Raw genomic sequence first — 23,522 nt, forward strand, 5'->3', positions numbered from 1 at the left:
GGGGGGGGAAGAAATTGTAATATGTAAATCCATTCCAGAATTTTATCACGATGAATAATGAGGTCATTACAAAAACACAACTGCAGAGGAAGGAAATGAATATGGAGGAGCCATTACAGTAAGAGCAACTTCCATGGAGTTCAAAGCAGCTCCTCAGCTGCTGCAAACTGTCACAGCCCCGTGGAAGCTGATGCATCACTGCATTTTAGATAGGGCAATGTGAAACGCTGAAGGGATTCAGATGACGGGAATTAAATCCACCTTCATTAAATGTCCTGTGAGTGTGTTATCAGGCATCCATTCCTGCCTTAGACTCTTAGCTGAACTCTGCTGGAGCCAGCCATCCTGGTGACACACAAGCACAGACGTGTGGTCCTCCCAGTCAGTGCCCTGTACTGGGCTTAGACTGAGGTCTGGGCTTCACAAAGGGAAGAAACCTCTGAAGACAAATGCAGGACACCGAGTGTGATCATTTTACTTACTATGTAAACCCAGAGGTGATGAAATCCACAGCCCTACTCCAGTGCCTCAAGCTGCAGCCCTGCAGGCGCTCATGCTTGCTGCCATGAGAGCAGCCGCGGGCATGCCCCGTGCCTGAGCACCACGGGCATCCCGAGCCCAGTGTCCCTCTGCCCAGGCACCCTGGGCATGCTGGCACTCCTATGCTTGTGCCTACAATTGGCTGTGCGTGAAATGAGCTCCTGGACACTTCTCTCCAAGGCATAACTGGGGGTGCAGTACTGCCTGTTTCTGCTGCCACGTAATGCAGTGCCCTGCCACAGTACCCACAGGAATAGCCCTGTCCTGAACGCAGACAAGTCTCTGGGCCACCTAACCCTGCCCCAGGCCTGCTTTAAGTGCCAATGACTTTTGCTTTATAAGGGCTTTCATCACCTTCTGTTACATGTATGTCATCTGACTTTTCCCAAATGCAGAACAGAAATATTTGCTGACCATGTCTGCCTTTGCATTAGCATAAGCAGTATCTTTCTTTCATATCCAGCAACAGATTGGTACTGAGTTAGATTTCCTTTTGCTCTGGAGAAAACTGATTATCCTCAAGTTTGCTGACCACGATTCTTCCTGTTGTTCTGTTCCCCTAATCAGTTCTCTACCCTTCTTTAGTTTTTTTCACACATGAGACCATGTCTTTTGAATATCCTGAGAAATGTTATCAGTGTTCCTAATTTTAAGCATTTTCTACTGTTTAATTTTTATCTCCCAGATGATCTGGCTCAGGATTGTTTTCTTCTTTGTTAATTGGGCTCTTCTAAAGTACCTATATGTATTACTGGTTGGACCTTCATTTTGGCTTCATGGAAAACAAACAACTGCACTCAATTCATGATCCCTTTTATCAGCTTATCCACAATTTTAATAAAATTTCTGTAACCAGTTATTTTCTACAGAGATCAGCATTAGTATAATCTCTCCTTCACAGCTCAATTTGTTATTTAGAATATGATTGTATCTACAGCTCCTAGAAATGTCAAGGGCTTTTCAGTACTTGTAACATCAGATATCCAGCTGTCCCTCAAAATACAGCTTTCCTCCCCAGTTAAAGCACCCCTCCCCAATAACCTTACTCATCACAGATGACTACATAAGCAGCAAGTCCCTGTGGCCCAGGAAGGGGCTGCCCTTTGCCATAGTCATCAAGCGGCATTGTTCTTGGTTGGAAAGATGATTGATTTTGGCCACTCACTTGGCCTTTCCTAAGTAGGTGTTAGACTGTGATTTTTAACATCTCAGCTAGAATGAAAAAAGGAGTATTACATTGCTCCTGATGGAAATATTAGCTGATCTTGGTTGCCTGGGCTTTTATATGTTCACGATGCTTTCCTTTTGCCTGTAAAGACCACTCAACATATTTCATTGACAAGTGGGATGACCACGCCTCACTTCTCTGATACGATTATAATTTTATCTCTACTGATATGATTGCTCAGAGCAAAGGTGAAGAGTTGCATGCTTTTGGCTTGTTTCCATTCAGTTTCATCTACTGAAAAATCCACTATCGCCTAGGAAGTGCAACCATGGGATCTGTGAATGGGGAAAGCTGACAGAGTGCTTCATGACATGCAAGGGAAACGGACTGCTAATGCGCAACCTGAATAAAAGCAGACTGGCTTGCTGAAGACTCATTTCCTATTTTCTTAAACTTGTCAACAGCTGGGATACAACTATGACTAGTCTCCACGATAAAGTACTGAGATTTGTTTTCTCTAGTGAAGGGGCCCACGTGTGATGTTGTTCTCTGACCTTTCAGAGCCTGCACACAGTGTGCTTTAAGGCCCTAATTATTCTGTGGCTGTCTGGATGATTGTCGGGTCTCAGGTTTCCAATCTTTTTGTTTTGATCACTTTTAGATTACACTGGTGGGCAGCAGAAATCCCAGAGCTTTGGGGTAGGCATGGTGCAGAGCGCTGTGTTGTCTGAACCACGGCAGCAGCGGTGTCACTGTGTGATGGAGCTGTAATCTGTGCAAAAGAGCGGTCCAGCCTGTTGGGCAGGACACCGACTCCAGGCTCAGGCTTCAGGCAGCAGCTAAATGCACAATGCAGCCCCCAGCTGCTCACATGTGGTGTTCTTACCTGATGGTTAAGCCAGGAGCTGGGGATCTCGGGTCGCCCTCTGTCTCTTAGGACATTGTCCTTCATGCTTTCCACGCAGGGGTGTTCTCGCACTTTAGAGCCGAACGGGGGCTCGTACTCTTTCACTTCTGCCAAGAGAATAAGCAAACACAAGGGTATTCAGCTGGGCTGCACTGGTGCCAAGTGTGAAGGGAGCTGACTGTTCTCTGGAGGAGTAGGAGCTACTGATTAGCTGCTCAGTGCCACTGTTCTGCTTGACCAGCTCCAAACAAAGCAAAGCCAGTTGGCATTTTCAAAAATGTTTCAAATGTGTTTCTCCCACACGCCCCCTCCCTCCCCTTTTCTTTCCTAGCCAACTAAACAATTTTCATTTAAACCCTTTAGTACATAATCATATTAGCAACAGTCAGAGCAGCACAGTAACCTATAATGGTTTGTGAGCTTTCCAGTCTGTGCCGAGGCAAAACACACAGGGGCTTCAAGGTGGTTTTGCCCAAGCCAGGCTTGCAAGAACTGGTCTCCCTTAGGTCCCCTGGCGTCCACACACACTTACAAGGTGAAATACAAACTGAGATCTACCTAGATCATGATAGATGTTAAAGTGCCAGATTGCTAGGGGGAAACAGTTGCTTGAAAAGAACAAAGATACAGTAAGGAGCAGTGCTGGAAGCTGCCATGCTGCCCTTGTTTATTACTGAGCTGCATTCCTTTGTAAAAAGTAGTAGTCTGCTCTTATTTTAGGCCTCTTTCCCAAAATGGGTCAGTTTTGGCCCATGATGCAGGGGGCACAGCTTCCTGAAGGGGCTGCTGCCATTCTAGTTTTTGTTTTCATGTTGCATATTTTCTTTGCTTTTCTTTGGAGGGAGAAAGGAAGAGGCAGACATATGGGACCTTTGGAGAAAACTCAAGAAATCTCTGAGAGCGGAAATATTATAGTAGATGCTGACACAGTGTAGAAAATGCTGTGGTTTCTTTGGGAACAGATGGAGACTTTACTCACAGGCCTAATGACTTGCTAGTATTAGATAAAGATTTATGAAGTTGGCCTGTTCTGCTGCCTCTTATTTCTTTCTAGGAATTAATTGAGGGCAAGAAAAACTGAAGTGTAATCTACAAGGCAGACTGAAGAATGCATGTGAGTGCCCAGAAGATGTGTGAAGAGAGATGAACGAGACGGGAGACACAGTATTGTTACAACCAAAGTTCAAATGCAGTGTCCCGTGCTGCTCACTCCTCTTAAGGGGTAAAAAGAAGCTCTGAGAAGGGTGACAACAATGATTAAAGGACCAGAAAAAAATGGGAAGAACCTCTAAAGCTTGGCTTTGTTTCCTCTGGAGAAAAAGGTAGGAGGTCTTATGGTAAGATACTGCAAATAACTAATGATCAAGATAACACAGGTCAGATCCTTCGGTCATGTCTCACGATAAAAACAAAGTAGCACTGAACATAACTACAAGGTGGACTTTTCTCCAAAACCTTAGAGTCAGGCTGTAGATCTCACTTCTACATGATGGCCACAAGATGAAGACTTTATAATGCTTAAAGATGAAGAATTTCTAATGCTTGAAAAGAATACCCATGTAACAATAAACATTTTTGGAAGGATATTAAACCTTGCACTTCAAATGTGCAGCATTTAGAGATCCAGCTGCAAACAACTGTGTGTGCAGTGCAGTAGTCACTCCACAGATGCCACCTGTACAGCTCTCCTTCCTTCTCCTGAACCGTCTGGTGCTGGTCACTGTCCACACAATGCTTGGAAGAGTGGCTATAGTCCCTAAACGTAAATCCTTCTTCTCTTACGTAAATCACTTTCTTTAAGATTCAAGGGCCAAAGTCTGCTTTGCTTCCTTTCCTCTACAAGAAGGCATACCAGTTTCACCCACATTAATCTGAGTTAGAGATTACTCAGCCAAAATAAATTTACAAGACTTTAGCCCTAGAAGTTAGTTGGGAAGTTGCCATCTTGCTGGTCAGACCTGGATTACTCTGCAGCGGATGCACAATGATTACAAAGCAGATACCCTCTACTTTCAAAGCTAACCAAAATAGTAAATTTTGCTGGGAAAATTTAAAAAGCATGACCTTGACAGCCATTTTTCCTACACCATCTCCATCAGTCATGGTTTGATTGGGGTAGTGGTCATGGACAGCAGTCAAGGCTCTGAGATCTTTTTGCAGTATGAGGAGACAGAGGAGCCCAAATGTCCAACAAACAGAGTGAAGCTGGTGCTGCGGTGCTGACCTGTTCCTTCTTGTTGAACTTAATCCAAAGGCCATTCAGGTTCATGAGATGATTCAAGGTGGAGGAAGAGAAAGCCTTCCCACGAGATTGACATGTTTGTAATATATTTTCCTTGTTCGAGAAATTCCTTCTATGCTATAAGCAATCCTCTTCCAAATACAAAGACTGAATAGGTTTTTCAACATCTGGCTTTTTTTGTTGTGATTGGTTTTTTTGTTTTTTTGCTGCTTTTTTTTTTTTTTTTTTTATGGTAAAGAAAGAGAAATTGAGGTCAGATGCCAATTCACTGTAATGACTTTATAGTAATACAGTTGTGCCTTCCCTCAGTTTGAAGCATCTTCTTGCTATTTATTATCTTGCTTCTCTTTCCCTTAGAAAGAAAAGCCCACTGAATCCTCTCGCAGTAAATCATTCTTATGCTGTGGAATCTCAGGTGTCAGACACATTTTGCAGTAATAGCTTGGGGATCATGGATCGTGTTGACGTGCTATAGTAGATGTAACAGATGTCAGTTTGAGGTAGGTTAAGATGTTTGTGCCTAGCTGCTTGTGCATGGCTGTATACAGATGCTGAATCTATTTTTCATGCCTTATATGTTTCTTTTGATTCTTTTTAGACCAGTCAGGCACTAAAAATGACAAGTGGCTGAAGTACCATTAATACCTCGGGTACCATGAACTACAGCACCTTTAGTGTTTGGTAATGGCAGAGTTCCTTCAACTTTAACCTCCAGCATTTAATCTTTATGGTTGTGAGCTACCTTGCATTAATGATTGCTGTACCTTTGGTTGGTTTTTCTTTGACACTGGCCTGGACATAACTCTCAGAAAGGCTGGGACTGGATTTTTAGCCCCATACAGGGACATTACTGAAAATCTATTTGTTGTGCCTGATGAATGCTTTGGAAAATTTGGCTGTGGGTTCCTCATGAAAACTACACCTCGCTCATGTGAACTTTTTCTACTCTTAAGTTCTTTGAAGTGAAATTCTCTTCCTTTGGGTCAGAACAGCACACCTGCAAACCCTGTTGACACTCTCTCATGTGATCTGTCTTACTGATTTCTGTGGGACAGCTTCATATTCAATATTCATTATTCATATTCAATATTCATATTCAATATTCATATATGAAGGCTCATTTGTAGAATCAAAGCAGGCATGAGGTGAAAGAAGGCCATCAAAAATCTACTGTGAAGCACGTTTGGGAATTTTTAGGTCCTTTTGAAACCCTTCTTTAGAGTTTACAAAGGGAGAGCCACAGAAGGGATAAATCAATCAGTGGTGAAATTACTGTGACAGTTTACGCGTGCGCACACACACACACACATGCACATGTGTGTGTGTGTCTTCATGTTAGAGAAATTTGGGCAGTGGATCTACTTAGCTGTTGCACAAAGGGATAATAATGCATAAAGCAGAGGCTCCAAAGGCCACTTCAAGGCCAAGTTTAAGGAGCTGTCAAAATGCTTAGTTCACATTTCCCCTAGGTTTCCCTGTTCCGCTTCTTCAGAATACAGATGCTAGCTGGGAAGGGTGAGGGTGTGTTGGGATGGGTGAACTCACTGTGCAGTTTCTCTTGCACAGACATCATTAAGTGACTTCACATCTGGTGATCAAAGACACAGCCACCCTTCCAAAGGTTTGGGAGTGCACAAGCTCTGCCATCAGTGTAAGGTTACAGGCTGCTTAGTCACTGTGGGCTGGATCCTTAGGTTGGAAAGTAGAGAAACACAGAGCACGTGAACGCCCAGCAGGGAGTGTAGTGCCAATGATCTTATCTACCTCTACCTGGGCTTGTTGAAGGACAGCACTTGACACCTTACATGTAGTACTGTGGTGATACTTAGAGAATTCTAGGACATGAGTTACTGTCATAGGGTGATGCTGCACTATGTAGATGTACCAGCTCCGGGTTGTATGCCACCACAAGCCAGAGCAGTGCAGACATGCCCTAATTGGGCTCTTCTCCATTGAAGGAGAGGTTTAAATCAGGCCACAGCTACAGCCACCTCAGGGTTCAATGTGCAGGCACAGCCCCACTGTACAGGCTATGAAAATGCTCCTTGCCACCAGAAACTGTCACCTCTCCACGTCAGTGTGATGAAAGCTGAACATTTCACGAGGAACAGGATGCACAAATGTTTAGTTACCAAACTGTGTCTCTTGGCTGATGCTTTCCAAGTAAGCATGAGATTAATCACTGATTTTATTCATATTAAACACAGCTCTGGTAAAGCAAAGCTGCAATTTCTAACAAAGCCCTGCTGCTATAGTGAAGCCAGCCACCACTCCAGGCAGTACAATACTGCAAGAGCAACGTCAACATTTTCTGAGGGATTTCTCTTCTCCCTCTTCACCAACCCCATATATCCAGAAGTTCCCTTTCCTCTCCTTCTCCCCTGCCACCTCCAACAGTCCCCCACCCGTAGCAGCTCCGATGCAAAACAGATGGTTTTCTTTTCTTTCTAGGAGGTTGTCAGAGAAATTACACTTGCCGCAGTCGCCAAAGCTGTGTTTCTCTGAAAGCAAGTGGTTGAGATGAAAATTATATTTCTTGCAACGTGCAGCATCTGGTGCACAGCTGTTGCGCTGAATGAAATACCAAGTTAACGGCAGTGTGGAACAGTTGAAGTTCTCCCCGAAGTAGTATTGCTGAGTTTCTAAATATGCCTCTTAAATTATACTCCAGTGAAAAATCAGTCAAACTCGATCTTTGCCTCTGTCTCCCTTTCCCTCGTGCCCCATTTCTGCTTCTCCATATTTAGCACAACAAAGTAACAATGAACAGCATGGCCTTTCTTGAAAGCCAGTCCCCACCTGCTTATTTACTACAGCAGCTTCACAGTATGGATTATGCTGCTGGGTATTTTTGTTTAAACGTCTGCTGACTGAAAAGGCCTGGCATAGCGTGGAGGCTGTGCTTGACAAAGCTGTTGTAGTGAAAGGACCTGCCTCCATTGCCTCCCACACTCATTGAACACCTGCACGCTGACAAATGAATCCTGAGAGCTTCCTTTGGAAAAGAAGTAAGTCACTGTGCCTTTACGTGGCTGAATGGCAATTAGCTCCCCTCCATGAGTCTCTCCCTAATTAAAGTTGCTAATGCCACTGCCTCAGCTTAGACTGCCACTCCTGCCCTCTGAACTGCCACAAGTCTCTCTAGCAACAGGGAGTTGACATCAAAATTAACCCTGCCCTGGAAAGATGGTGCCTGCATCTTTTAGGCTCCTGCAATCAGGTCAGCCTGTTCCAGCTTATATAGGAGGTTATTTTTCTCAGTGCCTAACAGTTTAGGAAGAAAAGAGGGGTTTGCGTGAGTGGAAGCAGCTCCTTGAGAAGGCTGCGAGGGGAGGAGGGAGTCTCACAAGTGACAGATGGAGAGAGAAAGCAGAGGGGGAGCTGTAGTCGTGAATCACTGTAAGGGTATTTCACCAGCTGGTTGCAAAGATAGCCAGACTGCACGAACCAGGGGAAAATCTAAGAAAATGAGAGCAATCCTACAATTCTGCAGCTCCGTACCAGTGACAAGGCAAGGGACCTACATCCTGGAGTTGTATTTAACTGCTCTGGATGAGGACACTAAGCCGAAGTTCCACCCCCCCACAGATCTGCCTGAGTACTCCTGTGGTTTTGCTGGGGACTTCAGCCCCTAAAAATGTGACTGAAATAGGGAAATAAAATTAATGAAATGTGTTTCTGGAGATGAGGATGACTGAGGGATGAAATGAAGAGGGAAAATCAGGATGTGGGTGGGGGTTAAGCTCGACCTTGAAAGCAAAGGGGATGCTGGGCCAGAGAAATCTTTCCTTTTCCTGAAATGACTTCAGCTCTTCTTCTCAAGGTTATAATGGGTCACTCTCTTTCAGCTAAACATGCTGGTGATTTTCCTTCCTTATGAAACTCGCTTTATATCCTCTTTTAGGCAGTTGCCTTTTGAGAACAGCAGCAATAAGGTTTGCTCTTGCCACAATCTCCATTTCACTGTACTCAGCAAATATGAACAGGAAGGGACTCAGGCATCAGCAAAGATAAAAGACTCCACAGTGAACAGCTCATATTTATATTAATAAGGTGAGTTCCTAAATGCAAGAAACAGAGAGAGCTCAAGAGACAGGGCAAAGATCCTTTTTCTTGGGTTTTAAATCTCCTCAGCCACATTTACAAAGTGCTAATGAAAGGCTGAGGTTGTGCCAATGCATTTAGAAACAGGCATGACCATGACAGTTAAATGTGGATAGGTCTGCCTTGGAATATGCCATTCTGAGGTTCGCTTCCTGAAGCACCAAATGTTTTTTCCCTGAAATGTTTGACTAGAAAATAATTTTTTTTTTCATGCTTTTAAATTAGCTGTTTGCACACATACTCACTATGTAGCTTTCCTGGCAGGGTGAAAACAGGGCAAATCTGCTGCCCACAGTCCAGCCCAGCCAGCCAGACCAAATGCTGGTCAGACACAGGAGGAGACTGAGGTGGAGGCACTCCTCCCGCCTGCACACGGACACCGTCATGTAGCTGCACAGCCACTGTGCAGAGTGACTTCAGAGACCTCCATGGACACCTTTTGTGGCATCCCATGGGTGTTGGCAGAGAAACAAGGAACAGCTATGCACATTTTCCCGTGGGACACTGGTTCCCTTCTGTACACCATGTTCCCCATACTGTAGTGTTCTAGCCTGCAAGATTGCCCTGTCTCTGTGGCAGCTCTTTGAGATGCAATCGTGCCAAGTCCAATGGAAAGAGAGCCTCTGTGGTTTTGGAAGAAGGGTAACAAATCAAATTGTAGTCACATGTCTACTATGATATTCACATGAGTGTCACCTTTTACAGACCCACTCCTTAGGCTGCCTGTGAGAGCCCTGGACTGTGCAGCAGATTTTGTCAGAATGAATGTTAGACAATACCATCAGACTGAAGAATTTTATCTGTAACTTAGTCTCATTTTACTCCCTGAAGTAAGGTGAAAATCTTCAAACATGGCAATATGTAATGCAGATACCTCAAAAGCAACTTTTCTGATTTTTAGCACAGAGCACTGCTGCACACTGGGAATTCTGGGGCAGCTTTAGACAAGCAGAAACGGAGATTTTGTTTCAGTGAACAAACTCTGAATATGAACAAGCACAGCAGCTCTTCCCAGAGAGTTCTAGTAGTCAGTTCCAATCATTTTTATTTTGTTACTGCACTTCATACAGCAAACATCCCTTGATTTCGCATATGGATGATCTCTTGCAACATCAAAAAAGTGATGAGCAGCAGCTGGGGATTTTGGAAAAGCTGGAAGGTTTCTGCATCACTATGACGGCTCTTACTGAAATGATCAATTAGTAAATATGACACTTAACTGGCCCTCATTATGTTTCAGAATTAACATTCCATGAAAGTAAATGGGAGGCAGTTATCACTTCTTGGTCTTAATATTTCAAATTGTCTTATGTTTCCAATCATTTTGGGTGAGGTGAACCAGACTGAGTCAATCCATGACTACTCAAGATATTATAGGAAAAAACAGACATTAATTGTTTTTAGAAGTGGTCTACCTATCAGCAGATTTATCCTTACACCAATCGAGAACTAGTATTCTCATGCTCTCAGGTGCTTGCCCTTCAAGCCTGCTCATGCACATGTGTGCCTCATGCTACTGCAGGCCTGTTAATTTATAGCATCCAGGTGCACACTAGAATGATTGGTGACAGTTAAAAAAAGAATGATCCCCTCCCCAGACAACCACCAGAGTACGTCTGTCCAAACATATTTTCAGAGAGAAGAAAACTGATGGCACTTACCTCCGACGCCATTGCAACGAGATGTCATTTCCCAGAGGACCAAAGCCATGGAGTACACATCTGTTTGTTTGAAGGACTCCACGTTCTCCAGGTTCATCCTGGACTCCAGAACCTCAGGGGCCATATACCTTGCTGTGCCAACCTACAGGAAAGGAGATCGGGGAGAGCTCAGGAGCTGCAATTGTAATTCATGTTTTGGATTCTGCTGTGATTTAACTTCAGCTTTCACAGAAACAGTTCCATTTGACATGTATCCAGAAATTCAGGCCATACTTGGCACAGGTCATATTTTCTGCTGCCAGGGGAATCTGGCATTGTCCTGACTACCAACTTACTTGCACCTCCCTTGGTAAAGAAAAATAAAGAAGCCCTTTTTAGTTCCTTAAGCAAATAATTTTGACAGTAACAAGCTTTCTCACTTTTTGGCTGTTCACAGATAAACTCTGCTCTTTGGGCCTGAAGCAATTGCCACTGACCCAGTGTCTTTCAGATGAGCAAGAAACACATTGTATTCTTTTGCACTGCATATTACAGTGTTAGCTGTTTCTTTTCATGGTAGGCTTAAAAGGAAAGTGGTAAATGCAGGCCTGGCAAAAGAAAGCAAATACACAAATGCTGAATGCAGAAGCACACATTTGAATCGAAACCAAAAATCGGCCCCTTTGTTTGAAAAGCCATTCTCATAAACTTTATTCATACTGAGCAATTTTCAGCAACGATTTTAGCAGCTTTGCTGAGATCTAGATGATGAGCTTGAATTGCAGAAGGCAAAGTTTAAACGTCTGTTTTTATCACAAGAAAGGATTTGAGGAATAATTTTTGGATCACTCAACAGTTACTCTCAGATGACAAACTCTTCACAGGGTAGGTATAAAAAGTTTATCCCCCTTGAAAAACTGCAAGTGTAAGTTTTTGATCAGGCAAAGACACTTTCAAATTGGAGACTGGTTAATCACAGAGATGAACAAGTACCGGCGGATGATGCAGTAGGACCTGTGATTCAAATGAGCTAGACTTCACTACAGCAATCACTCCAGAGCCCAGCAGCAAGCAGGACTGCGAAAGATCATTTCAGTTACTGGGTCTGCAATTGCAGGCAGCCACACAGTAAATGTACAGTCCCCGAGAGAGCCCTACAACATCCATTTTAAGAGCTTCTGTAAACACGTCTTATTACCCCAGGCTCAGGGCAAATGGGAAGAAGTTCCACAAAAAGTGTAATGTGCCGCAAGAAAACAGCAGAAAAGATCAAGGACATAGATTTGCCATAGGACACTGCAACAGCAGAGAATTTCTGCATCAAAAATATCCAAATGGTTGTAGGATCAAAGCCCTTACAAACAGAGGACAGAAAAAAATCTGTGCGATCAGTCCCAAAGTTAAAATCCCCATTGTGTGGACTCTGTGATGAATTTAAGGGCAAGCATATGAGCAACAGCCATATACTGAACGGGTATTTGGGACAATCCTATCTCGGCACCGCTGAGTTCACCAGAATCTCCCTTCCCTACAGGACATTAACGTATAGAAACTCTGCAGCACTGGCTGTTCAAACCTCCCATCCGGCACACAACTTCTTCCCCAAGCAGATCCCATACAAAGCTGGGGAAACTTAACCCTATCCTAACTGAGCCAGGACAAAAACTTAAAAAGGGTTACCTGTACCCTATGGCCCACAGTCTCACACCCCCAAATCCTGCTGATTTTAACACGAGTTAATGGTGACTAAATACAGATTCTTAGCATTGTCACAAAGTGCTGGTCTGGTCTGTCATTCCACATCCTCTTTGCAGCAGTGAAAATTAGTCTGCAGCTTTGCTTGACAATGATCAAACCCTATAACTAAAAAGTACAGTGGAATACACAGAGAAAATTTAAAATAATTTGAAGAATGTTATCAAATCAACCCCATTTCCATCCTGCTTGGGATTTGTCACGTGTTCCACTCTGCTTGTGTCCTTTTATCTGCATTTAGATTATTAGGTCTTTGGGTCAAAGATACTTCTCCTGTATCTCACGGAATCCTGAGTCCTGAGTCTCAAAGGTGTTTTAGGTATCTAAACTCCCTCTGGAGTCTGGATATGCTTTCTCTTTGCTAAAACCAGTTTGCTTTCAGTTCTTCTCTAAAACTTCTAGGGAGGGACCATCTCTCTTCCTAGTCTTTTTTTTTTTTTTTTTTTTTTTTTTTTTTTTTTGTTTATTTTACTGCAGATCTTACACTTATTTGAAGCTGTTGGGGGATGTTTTGTGACCTGAGGTACGTCAGTCAGAGAAGCAGTAGAAATCCCTCTTTGTCTGATTACGGTTGCTGACACTGCTGAGGCAAGGAACTGCTGGCCTTGCTGGCACATGCCAGTCCTTTGAACACAATGGGACAAAGGTCCAGATTTATGTGCTCACGTTAAGAAATGTCTGCAAATATTAACTGTCACAGGTGGCCAAACTGAAAAGACTGCAAAGATTCTAATGGGTTTTCCAGCCAGACACTAAAGACATTGGCATTGTATGGTCAGTAATGGCTACATCTGCATGATATGGAAGGTAGTTGGGTAGATGGGACAGAAGATGGCTTTGTAACCCCAGTGACTTGCCTTGACTATTACTGTCCAAGGCTGACCAGAAAAATGGTAAAACCCCACTCTTCTATTTATTTCATAGGAAGCTACAGGTTTTCTTGAATTAAAATTTGGGTCAGCTCCATTATATACTTTAAAAAATTGTACCTTCTCATGGGAAGGGTTTGAGTCAAAAGGCAACGTTTAGAAATGATGCATAAGGTAAATCCTTGTGCAAGACCCCTTTAGCAAAAGCTACAGCACTAAAGTTGGCATGTTGGGGGATTTAAGTGAGTAGTGATTGTGTGCCCTGAAGAATAAAGGTGGAAGTTGAACTTGAGCCACTTCACATGATCATACTCCTTGTCACAGAGAAGAATGACACTGGCTGGGTCACCCTCAAACAGATTCACTGGAGCTAAACAGAAAAAGCAGTGGGCCTCAACACCAGTGCCCAAGGATGCCAGCTCCAAAGCAGTAACCTGCTCTGGGCAGCACCATACTTTGTTGTCAGTGTGGATTATGGAAGAGGTAGTATCAGCACTGTCCTCCTACTTCCAAGTATCTGTGAGCAGTGCCAGAGGTATCAGCTTGAAGTAAGGGTTGGCTTTAAGCAAAGTGTCTGTGGGGTTAAGTTTCACAGTCCCTGCTTTACACTGATGAATACTCTTATGACGGACAATATGGCACTTCACTGAACTCCAAAAAGGTCTGGCATGCTAGAGAGAAATTACATGTAACTGCGAGCTGTGTCTGTATTATTATTTTAAATATGGCTCTACTGGTTAACATTCACTCCTGACTCTGGTTAAGAAACCTTCTCAAAATGAGATCAGGACAGTTGCCTCTCACTAAGGAGACTTTCAAAGACAGATCTTCATTAGATAAACAACAGCAAAGCTCCCATGAACTCAACAGAGCACTACTGACTTAAAATCTGTCCCCGAAGACATTCTAAACCAAAATATTAGTTCCATGTGAAGTAAAATCAGTGCGAATGGACATATTTTGATGGGACCTATGTATAAAAATATAAACATAAAATACACATATATGTAATTAAATGATCCGGAATTATTTAACTTAAATGGTCTGAATTTATACTATGGGACTTTTCATTAGAAGAGCCAATATTGAGAAATATACTTGAAAAATTTAAGCTTCAAAGCATTCATAAACATCCTCCTGGCATACCTGTGAAGTAGATGAGTATTATTCGTGCTACTTAGTTGAAAAAGCACAAGAGGGCAATTATTTTCATTTGACATTCTTGCATTTGCTTGCATGTGGAGAATGTACCATAATCTTAGACAAGTTTATTTGGGGCCTTTTAAAGTGATTATCTATCACTAGTTATCTGCTTAAATCTCTTGAAGACAGAAGACTGACTTCACATATGCTGGGGTACACCAGGACTTGGTCTACTCACACAAAACTGTAATGCCACATGGCATGAAAACTCCAGCACAACAGTGAAGCACATCCTTATCGTATCTCTCTGTGTGTGTGTACTGCAGCAGCACCACAAACAGTTGATAACAAGCTCATATATTATAAATGTGTAGAGAGGATGATTGCACCATATACATATGCAGCTCTCTGATCATAGCAAAACCTACACTGTGCTTCTCCCACCGTTGCCTTAATGTTAAGTTTAGAGCCTCTTTGTTTCTGAACACTTTCACATTAATTTTTAATTATTTTAAGTAAATATGGCAGCATAAGTTTTTTCCCCTCTTTTCACCCCAGGAACTGACACACCAACTGGTACAACACCACCCTTCAACCTTTTAACTTACCTGTCCACTGTTAGCCAAGTCATCCACAGACAGGGAAGGATCCAGCCTCAGGGATAACCCAAAGTCACAGAGACAGCAGGTTAAATCATTTTTCACCAGGATGTTGGAACTCTTTAGGTCTCTGTGCACAATAGGTGTTTTGGGGCGACCACAGGGGGTGTGATCACTATGCAGATGGGCAATCCCTCGGGCCAAGGACCCACCCAGTTTCCAGAGGTCCTCCCAGCTGATAATGTGCCGTGTGAGATACTCCTGCAAGTTTCCTCTAGCATGGAAGGCAGTGATCAACCAATACTGTTTACCAAGATCTGTCTTACGCTCCTCTGCTGTCAAGAATTGGAGGATATTCTCATGCTTGAGGTTTACATCTGAAAAAATGTCTTTCTCAGTTTTCCAGGAGGCATATTCTTCATAGGGGAAAATCTTGACTGCCACAGTTTCATACTGCTCTGATGTGTTTTGCTTCAGTTTGGCTTTATACACTTCAGCAAACCTTCCTTTGCCCACAACAATGTCCAACTCAATGGGCAGCAGTTCTGTGTTGTGGTTGATGTTGTTGGCACAGGTAGAGCTGATGTCTGAGCGGTCATCATCTAACATAATGGCACAAACATCACTGCAATCCTTATGTTTCCTAGGCTTAACATTCTTCTCCCATGCCTTGTTGAGCTTCCTCTTCTTATGAGTGCGGTAGGCATAAAAGATAACAATCACAGCAACAGAAATCACCAGTAATGGGACAAGACTTATGATTGTGACTTTGCAAATTTCGTCTTTCTCCTCTGGTTTATGAGGGTCATCTGTAAAGAACAGCAGAAGGAAAGCATCCATTAAATTATGTAATAGCTTTATGTATATAGGAGGCTGTCAATAATTAAAGTTTTTATCCAGAGTGCAATAAGTGATCTCCTCCACTAACAGTAAATAATAAAAACTGTCACTGCTTTCTTACTTCAAAATGCTGTTTTGTACATAGGCCTCCACTTACCAGGACTTCTCTGCCTGCTTATTTTATAAGAAGCCAGAACTGAATGAGAAAGAACCTAATGTAATTTAATAGCTTTGTTCTTCTCTCAGGCTCTTAATACATTATGGATGAAACCTTCACTTTCCTGAATACAATAGAAAAAGTCTCCTGCACTTACTCTGTCAATGTATTCTTGATGTATCTGCCCCTTTAACCAGTAATTACTAGTACACATTAATTTTTCTAAGATAAATAGACAATGCAGCATGTGGTTTCCCACTTGCCCAGTTACCATTCCAGATCCAGTATATTTCAGTGGGATCCATGTAAAGACATCTTCAGGAAGCCTATTTGCACACAACTACTGCGTGTTAATGTTCAGGCACAATATGTATGCCTGCATATGCATCTGAAACACAAAGCTCATTCTCTTACTTTGATGTGTGAGAAAGAATTTTGCTAGAACAAATTCAAACATCTGCATGTACACAGGTGTTTGAATCCTGCGAGCTCAATCGGGCATGTATGACACATCAGAATTGTCACACTCCCTCCCCATGTACTTTTTGTATGGATTTATGTATCTGAAAACTTCCTCTGTGTGTCACTTGCTGGCTGTACACTGACAGTCCTGTTGTAAAGCAGTAGATGATTTACTCCAAACTCTGTATCTGGTGCAGTTCACACACTAAGACATTCTTAGGTGGAACATATAGGGAATAGAAGAACAACAGGAACATATTCTAGAATAGGGAGATGCTCTGGGAATGGTAAAGATCATTATTCTAGAAGAGAGAGCTGCCTTGTCATCTCTAGAAATGATTTTCTAGTTCAGTATTTCTTAGGGAAGATAAACAGTTTAAAAGGTTACAGTTTTATTCTGAAAACAGATTAAAGGAGGAGGGTCAGAGTTTATCTGGACCTGATTTGATCAGACACATGCAAATGTACTCTCCCAGCCTATTTCTTCCTTTGAGTCAGAGCAAATGTACTGTATTATCTTTCCATGAGGGAGGGGATTGATTGGAAGAAGCCCTGGGAGTCTAACCTGAATGGACTAAAACAACTGAAGCTGCAACCACAGTTAAGCAAGTGGCTTGTGTTGGCAGCACAACGCTCTGGCAGATGCTTACAGCAATGTCACTGACTCAGGTTCTGTGTATCGGGCCAAATAAGTCAATATGAAAAGGGAAAGTTTAATAAGCTCTGAAGGGAAGTTGCCACTAACTGCTTCCCCTGCTCTGTGCCTCTCAAAATGAAGGTGAGCAATGCTGAAAGGGTGGGGGAAAAGAGTTTACAATCAGAACAAGCAGTACCTCTGACTCTCCAATTTCACTGGTAATCACTTTTCCATTGGAAACACAGTTCGCTGGCAAGCAACAGGAGCCATCAGCTATTCAAAGGCAAGTGATGGGACATCTGAACAATTATTTTTCTTTATTTGGAAGAAGACCTGAATCCTGAACCAGGATATGCTTCCTCTGTTTGAAAGGTCCACAACCAGATGGTAGAGCACGTAATTCAATAGGGTTGAATAGCCTCTCTCATAGGGTTTCAAGGAAGAGGAAGTGCCTTCTAACACTGACATCCCTAGCTAGCACAGGTCAGTGACATTCACTAGCAGCACCTACAAAGAATGTATTTCCTTCATTTATGCAAAATAATGTTTTAAGCCAACCTATTCCACATCTACACAAACCACAAATCCTTATTCTCAAGTGATTTCCTCCAGTAACAAACTGTTAGTAAGTTTTAAAATTTTAATATTTTAAATAAAAAAAAAACTTAAAAGTTCATCACAGATTACAGGCATCCCTTCTGCTTCTCAACATGCTGAAGAAGGGAAAAAAAAAACCCAGTTTTTTTATGGCCCTTACTGGAGAAATATCACTGTCAGTAAACTGAAGATTTGCATTGCTTACTCCCATGTGCATTCTTCAATCGCTGAAAATCTGCTTTATAAAGAACACCCCAGTAGAGGAGAACTGACTACATTGTGGGATGGCTTTTCAGAGTTTTGGCTGCAAGCAGGCCACAACTGCATGAACACAACTATGATCTGTAACACTCAGATAAAATAGTTTTGATGAATGTTTGGGGATCTGTTTTTGTTTTGTTTTGTTTTTTTCTTCACCACAGAAAAGCTTGCTTGAAGTTTGGACTCTGCTCTTGGAACTGAGTGATATGTCGTCTATATCATATGGTATCCTTTCTAACAGGTAGAAAGGTCTCTTTAGGGCCCTTTAAGCCTTTTTTTTTTTTTTTTTTCCCCCACAGAGCTGCAATATGCAGCCCAGATATTTGAAATACAAATGTCTTTCTAAAAGAGGGAGAAAAAAAACAAGATACATTAGTTCTCTTTGCAATTTCTCCCCATGATTCCAAGCAGTTGGAGGTGGGTGCATGTTCAGCTTTAACTGAGAAGAAACTCACCCAAAGCTCCCACTCCTTAACTGCTATGGCTACCTGTGTGAGGGTCTCAAACATTCCTATAATGCCCTAGAGCAGGCTGCATTATTTTGGCCTACAGCTGAGTAGTCTCCAGCAGACTTCACAGCCCCTTTGGCTGTTCCTCTTTTTGCACAAGAGAAAGCTCTACTTGTGGTGCAGGGGGATTTCTGGGTGGAAGGGAGAAACTGTTGATGCTGCAAATGTCACACTTGAAAAAGAATGAAAAAAAAAATTTTAATCAAAGCAGAAGCTGAACAGTTTGGCCACTTCCCCTGAGCACTGTATCATCCTGCACCCCTGTTGCAAAGTGACACATCTGCTTTGGCACTGTCCCTTGGAGGAAGTAGGGACGCAGAGAGTGAAAAGCATACAGCTGCACACCCCCACCCGAAGCAACGAGGACTGCTGTCAGTTTTTAGGACACCCGACAAGGTCCACTCCAGGCTTGGGAAGTGCAAGGATGAGCACCCATCATGGAGAACCGGCTGTCAGGACTGCCAAGGCTGAACCCTGAGTTTAGGAGGGGAGTGAGCTGCCTGCCAGCAGATTTTAAGGGGACAGCAGCAGCAAGGAGCTGCTGGCATTGAGGGCTGGTACGAGCAAGGCACTTCTGGAACTGCCTTTGATTTTGACAGCTGATATGAGCTGATATGAGGACAAAATTAGCCCTTCCAGCACAAGCTCACGTTGGGGTAGTTCTCTGTCGAATCTGTGTACAAAGTCAGGGCAGGATCAAAATTCAGAGCATATCTGTATGTTTGCATAGTGGCTAGCCAACATTTTCTGGCTTGACTACAGGAATCTAAGAATAAATATGTTCATTTGCTTAAAAATAAATACCTATGACTCAAACCCCATAATTTCAAAAATGGGAGTGCTGCTTCCTCTTGCTGAGCACCAGAATGAGCAAAACCTGGCTGCATAGGCAGGCAAGGAAATGGTTAAATTAAACAGCCTTTCAGGTTTTGCAAACATGCTCCTAAATAACTTTCCCCACCCAGAACTATTATTTAGGAGGATCAGTCCTTTCTTAAGCTTCAAAAGAGCCTATTAATATAGTATAACAATAGAGAAGTTGAGCTAAAAGAAAGCTTCCTGTATGGGGTTTAAACTAAGCACAAGCCATCTGCACAGCCCTTAACGCTACCTAAGCCTTTAGGGAATAGGGCTCAGGTGCCAAGGAAAATGGAAACACTGTACAGCCCCTGTTCAGTCAGGAAGCTTCAACGCACATCGCTTTGCCTGCAAATTCTTTAGGTTGAATTGGGTGCCTTTGATTGAACTTCGGTGCCACTGAACTTTGGAAACAAGAAATAAAACAATGGCAATAAAATTAGTACTCACACTTTAATGCACAGGGCAGCACAAATGCACAGCCAGTCCTGACAGAACTACTTCAGTCCTGCTTGTTGCTTATGCAAGTTCTAGAGTTGCTGCCTATTCAATTGCTAGTCAAAGCCCCATGGCAGGGCTCGATACTGGCAGAACTCAGGTTAACATATCAACATAGATGTATCGCAAGCCTGTCTAATGTCTTAAAAAAACCCAGAAACACAGTCACGAAATATGGGCCCAGATCCGGGACTGCGATCCAGTTATTTTGCAAGCTCCTGAGACACAAAGCAGCCCTTTGAGCTGACTGTAGGATAACTCCATTTTGCAGCAATGCTGAGGTTTCAAAGTTTGGTTTCTATTCCACACTGGAATGAAAACTAACACTTTTTGAATGTTTTTGCATAAACAGAATTCTGTTCAAATGTTGCAATTTGGCAAGAGATGCGAGTGCTGAATCCCCACCAGTGAGGGGATTAGTCTGGGGTATGGGAGCTCCAAGTTCAAGTCCTGCTCTGATTCAGGGAAGAGCTTTTCATCTCTGATTATTCCGAATAAGGCGAGATACAAGTTTGAACCTTACGTGTGTACTGACTTCTGGGCAAGACACTAGGCAATAAAATATGGAAAAGTCTGCCCATCTCTTCAGAGCTACTTTCTGGATGAAAACTAATTCTATAAAATGCTTAATTTTCAGTGAAATGAAGTTTCACTCTGAGCAGCTGTTTGGGTAATTTAGTTTATCTCTGCTGCAGAATCTTCAAGTGACAATGAAATTCTGTAGTTCAATGTCTCATGTATCTTCCTGATTTTGGTCTTTTTAGAATTAAAATGACTTTGAAATCCTCAGTAAAACTTTTTTAGATGGGAAATGTTGATTTTCAAAACAGAATCTCTGCTTCTGACATTCCTGTACTTTTCCCTGAAACCCCTGTGTTGAGGACAAAAGCGGTCTGAAAGTTGATCCAATTTTTGTGTTTAAAAACTTTTGTTAATTTTACAGGCATTGTTTTCTGGGCTTTGTGGATGGGGGTGGGGAGCTTCTTCCTTAGGAAAATGGTTTATCCTGATACAAAATACTTTGAAATAATCAATCTCAAATGCTGCACCTCAAACTAACCTGCATTTTTTTTAACTTGACAGTTTCTTGGAAACATTTTAATTTTCCATCCTTGCTGGAGATGAAGAATTTTTCTTAAACTTAATAGTTTTGTGGGGCAGAAAATCAGTTCCACCCCTCTCTCAGCTCTATGCTGAACGATCCGATGGCAGAAGACAGAGATTACTACATTTTAAAACCAGAGTGGACTCTATCATGCTATCCAGTGGAAAATAAACCCTGACATTTCTTGTAGACTTTCCTGAAAGTTAAATTCCTGCAGCCAGTTCCTGAATCTGACAAGTTTTTTTTGGACTAGGTAAACCAAGTCTGTCAAGGCCAGTAACTTGTGTTTGAGCTGTATGTCTTCATCTTTTAGTTTAAAGAGGATACTGCCAGGGTATTCAAAACATAGTATCTGCCGAAGCAGTGTCCTGGAGAGGCACTAGCTCTGGTAGCTGGCGGGTCTGCCTGGCCTGCTATAGGGGCTCAAATAGTAGAAGTGACAAGGTAAAGCCATATCTAGAGCCTGTTCCTAAAGCTGTCTTTCTAAAGCACTGCCATCTGCATGGCTCGGAATTTGGGTCCTAAGGATGTTTGCTCAAAGGTGTGGGAATTCATTCACTTGGCCTTGTGGTTATTTGCCAGCTTGAATGTTGCTCTGCAGTCAACATATGGCTGGCGAACCAGACCCAGCCCTCAGAGCATTTAATGCAGGCCGTTGCCCAGTGCCACCACTTACCTCTTTTCCTGAGAAGTAGGTAGTAAGACAAAGGTATGAACAGTTTTGGAGAACTGTGGTACACTCACTGCTGCTCTTCACTGAGAGTCAGCAGCTTTGGCCTTGGCACAGGACTACAAACAATTGGGTGATCAGGACTCAAGACATCTCTGCTATGCCCAGGGAAAATCCCCAGTTACATGTGTTACATGTTGGAGCAGTCATGCGTATGCATCTGTCACCTGATGGGAATGGCTGCATTTTAGTCACTGGGGCAAGAGGCAGGCAACGTGATTTCCTCTGGGTGCTAACTTCAGTGAAAAGGCTGGGCAGCAATGATGTAATGGCTAGTTTATCTATTGTAAGCAGAATTTCATTTTTTCAACTGATTGCCAAGTATGCTATTCAGCACCCAGGAGGTTTAAGAAACTCTTAAGCTCTAAGACAGAACAAATATTTTGTTGCTGTTTTATTCCCTCACTGCTGGCTAGAAAGTGTAATTCCTTGGTTTGCTGGCACAGCACCATTAAAATTTCCCACCCCTGGATGCATTCCCTTCTTATCTCTCCCATTCTAACAGGTCACTTCACTGTGTGTGCATGGCATCTCTCACACATTTTGACTTTTGTAGCTGAGCTTTCCTACTCGGTGATATGAAAGCCCACATATTCTAACCTTACATGATGGGACTGTGTTTCTTGTGATACATGCCTCAGCTATACAATTTGGTGTCTGCTGCTGTTTGGCGGTGGTTTTCTGGAACAAATCAATCTCTCCAGTTTCAATATGTTCCAACAGATGCCACACATTAACCACTATTTTTATTCTCAGCCTGAGTTTCACCCCTCCAACCTTTCCCAAAATATTATGTTGCCAGTGTTAGTTACAGTTTGTTTCTGTCTGTAATTATTAAAGTCTCTTCCATGACAACCTGATAAAAGGTTGGCCACATTCCCACACTTATTAAGCTCTCAAGTGATGCAAATTGTAACAAATATGCCAACCAGACTGGAAGAGCGCTGCCTAGTTTGTTTTTACACAAATCTGTAACTGAGCTCTGCATGGTTATTTTCCTAGGAAGCAAACAATATAAATAATACAGAGCAAAACAAAATTTTGGCTTCTTTTGCCTCTTTCCATTCTATTTCCTTTCTATCCCACTAAGTGAATCAGACTTTCAGTATTAGACAGCCTCTTCTTTGGTTACATACAGCTGCAGGCATTGGGTGGGACTCTGTGGCTGCAAATACCTAAGAGGAAACATAGAGAACAATGCCAATATACAAGCAGTGAGAGGCTCTGTGCAATGTTATGTAATGCTACTGACCTCTTTTATGGGGCAGCTGGAAGACAGTTACCTTCTGAACATGTTAGTTGGATAACAGAAAAACAGATTAATGAAAGCCTTTGTTAAAATCCACTTGGAAGCAGTCCAGCTGTAATCATCTCCCTTCTGCTGTTCCTTGAGCACTGGACAACTCATCACATGAGTATTTATGGCCTGGCGGCTGTTTGTGCACAGATCTTAAGTCTGCTCTTAAGTCTGAGATCCTCCTATGGAGTCAAGTAAAATCACTAATGCTTTGACTCTAGTAAGGAGAGGAAGAGGAGAGAAAGAAAGGAAAAGACAGAGGCAACATGTTAGAGACAAGTGAGAGATACTAAGTTAAGGAAATTCTAAAACATTATCTGTATTTCCTGTGATCTGGGCACAGGACAAGGCATCACGCAGGCATGCTTGTGGTAGTTCAGGCAGCAGAACAATACCAGGTCTCCCAGGTAACAACCACACACAGTGAGCAATCACAGCACTTGACACACTGCAAATCCATATGCTGTAATTCGTTTGCGCAAATGACTCAGCCACAATTGATTAATCAAATACTTATGTCTCTTACAGTCTCAATTAGTAATGTCAGTAAAACCATGATCGATGTGAAGATTGTTAGCAGCACAACACTCTCCCCCCCCCCCCC

At 42.6% G+C, this 23,522-nt stretch overlaps 1 protein-coding gene across 1 annotated transcript in view; it reads right to left on the reverse strand.

Annotated features, from left to right (window-relative positions):
• Positions 1–23,522, reverse strand: part of TGFBR2 (transforming growth factor beta receptor 2) — a 33,025-nt gene that overhangs the window by 3,372 nt on the left and 6,131 nt on the right. The window contains exons 3-5 of the mRNA XM_026843213.1: positions 14,977–15,776; positions 10,623–10,764; positions 2,595–2,722 (exon numbers count right to left, since the gene is read on the reverse strand). Coding sequence (XP_026699014.1) covers positions 2,595–2,722; positions 10,623–10,764; positions 14,977–15,776 — 1,070 coding nt within the window. The remainder of the gene's footprint in view (positions 1–2,594; positions 2,723–10,622; positions 10,765–14,976; positions 15,777–23,522) is intronic.

This window comes from Athene cunicularia (assembly GCF_003259725.1).
Source record: "Athene cunicularia isolate RWA chromosome 2 unlocalized genomic scaffold, athCun1 chr2_part1, whole genome shotgun sequence".
NCBI classification, from domain to species: domain Eukaryota; kingdom Metazoa; phylum Chordata; class Aves; order Strigiformes; family Strigidae; genus Athene; species Athene cunicularia.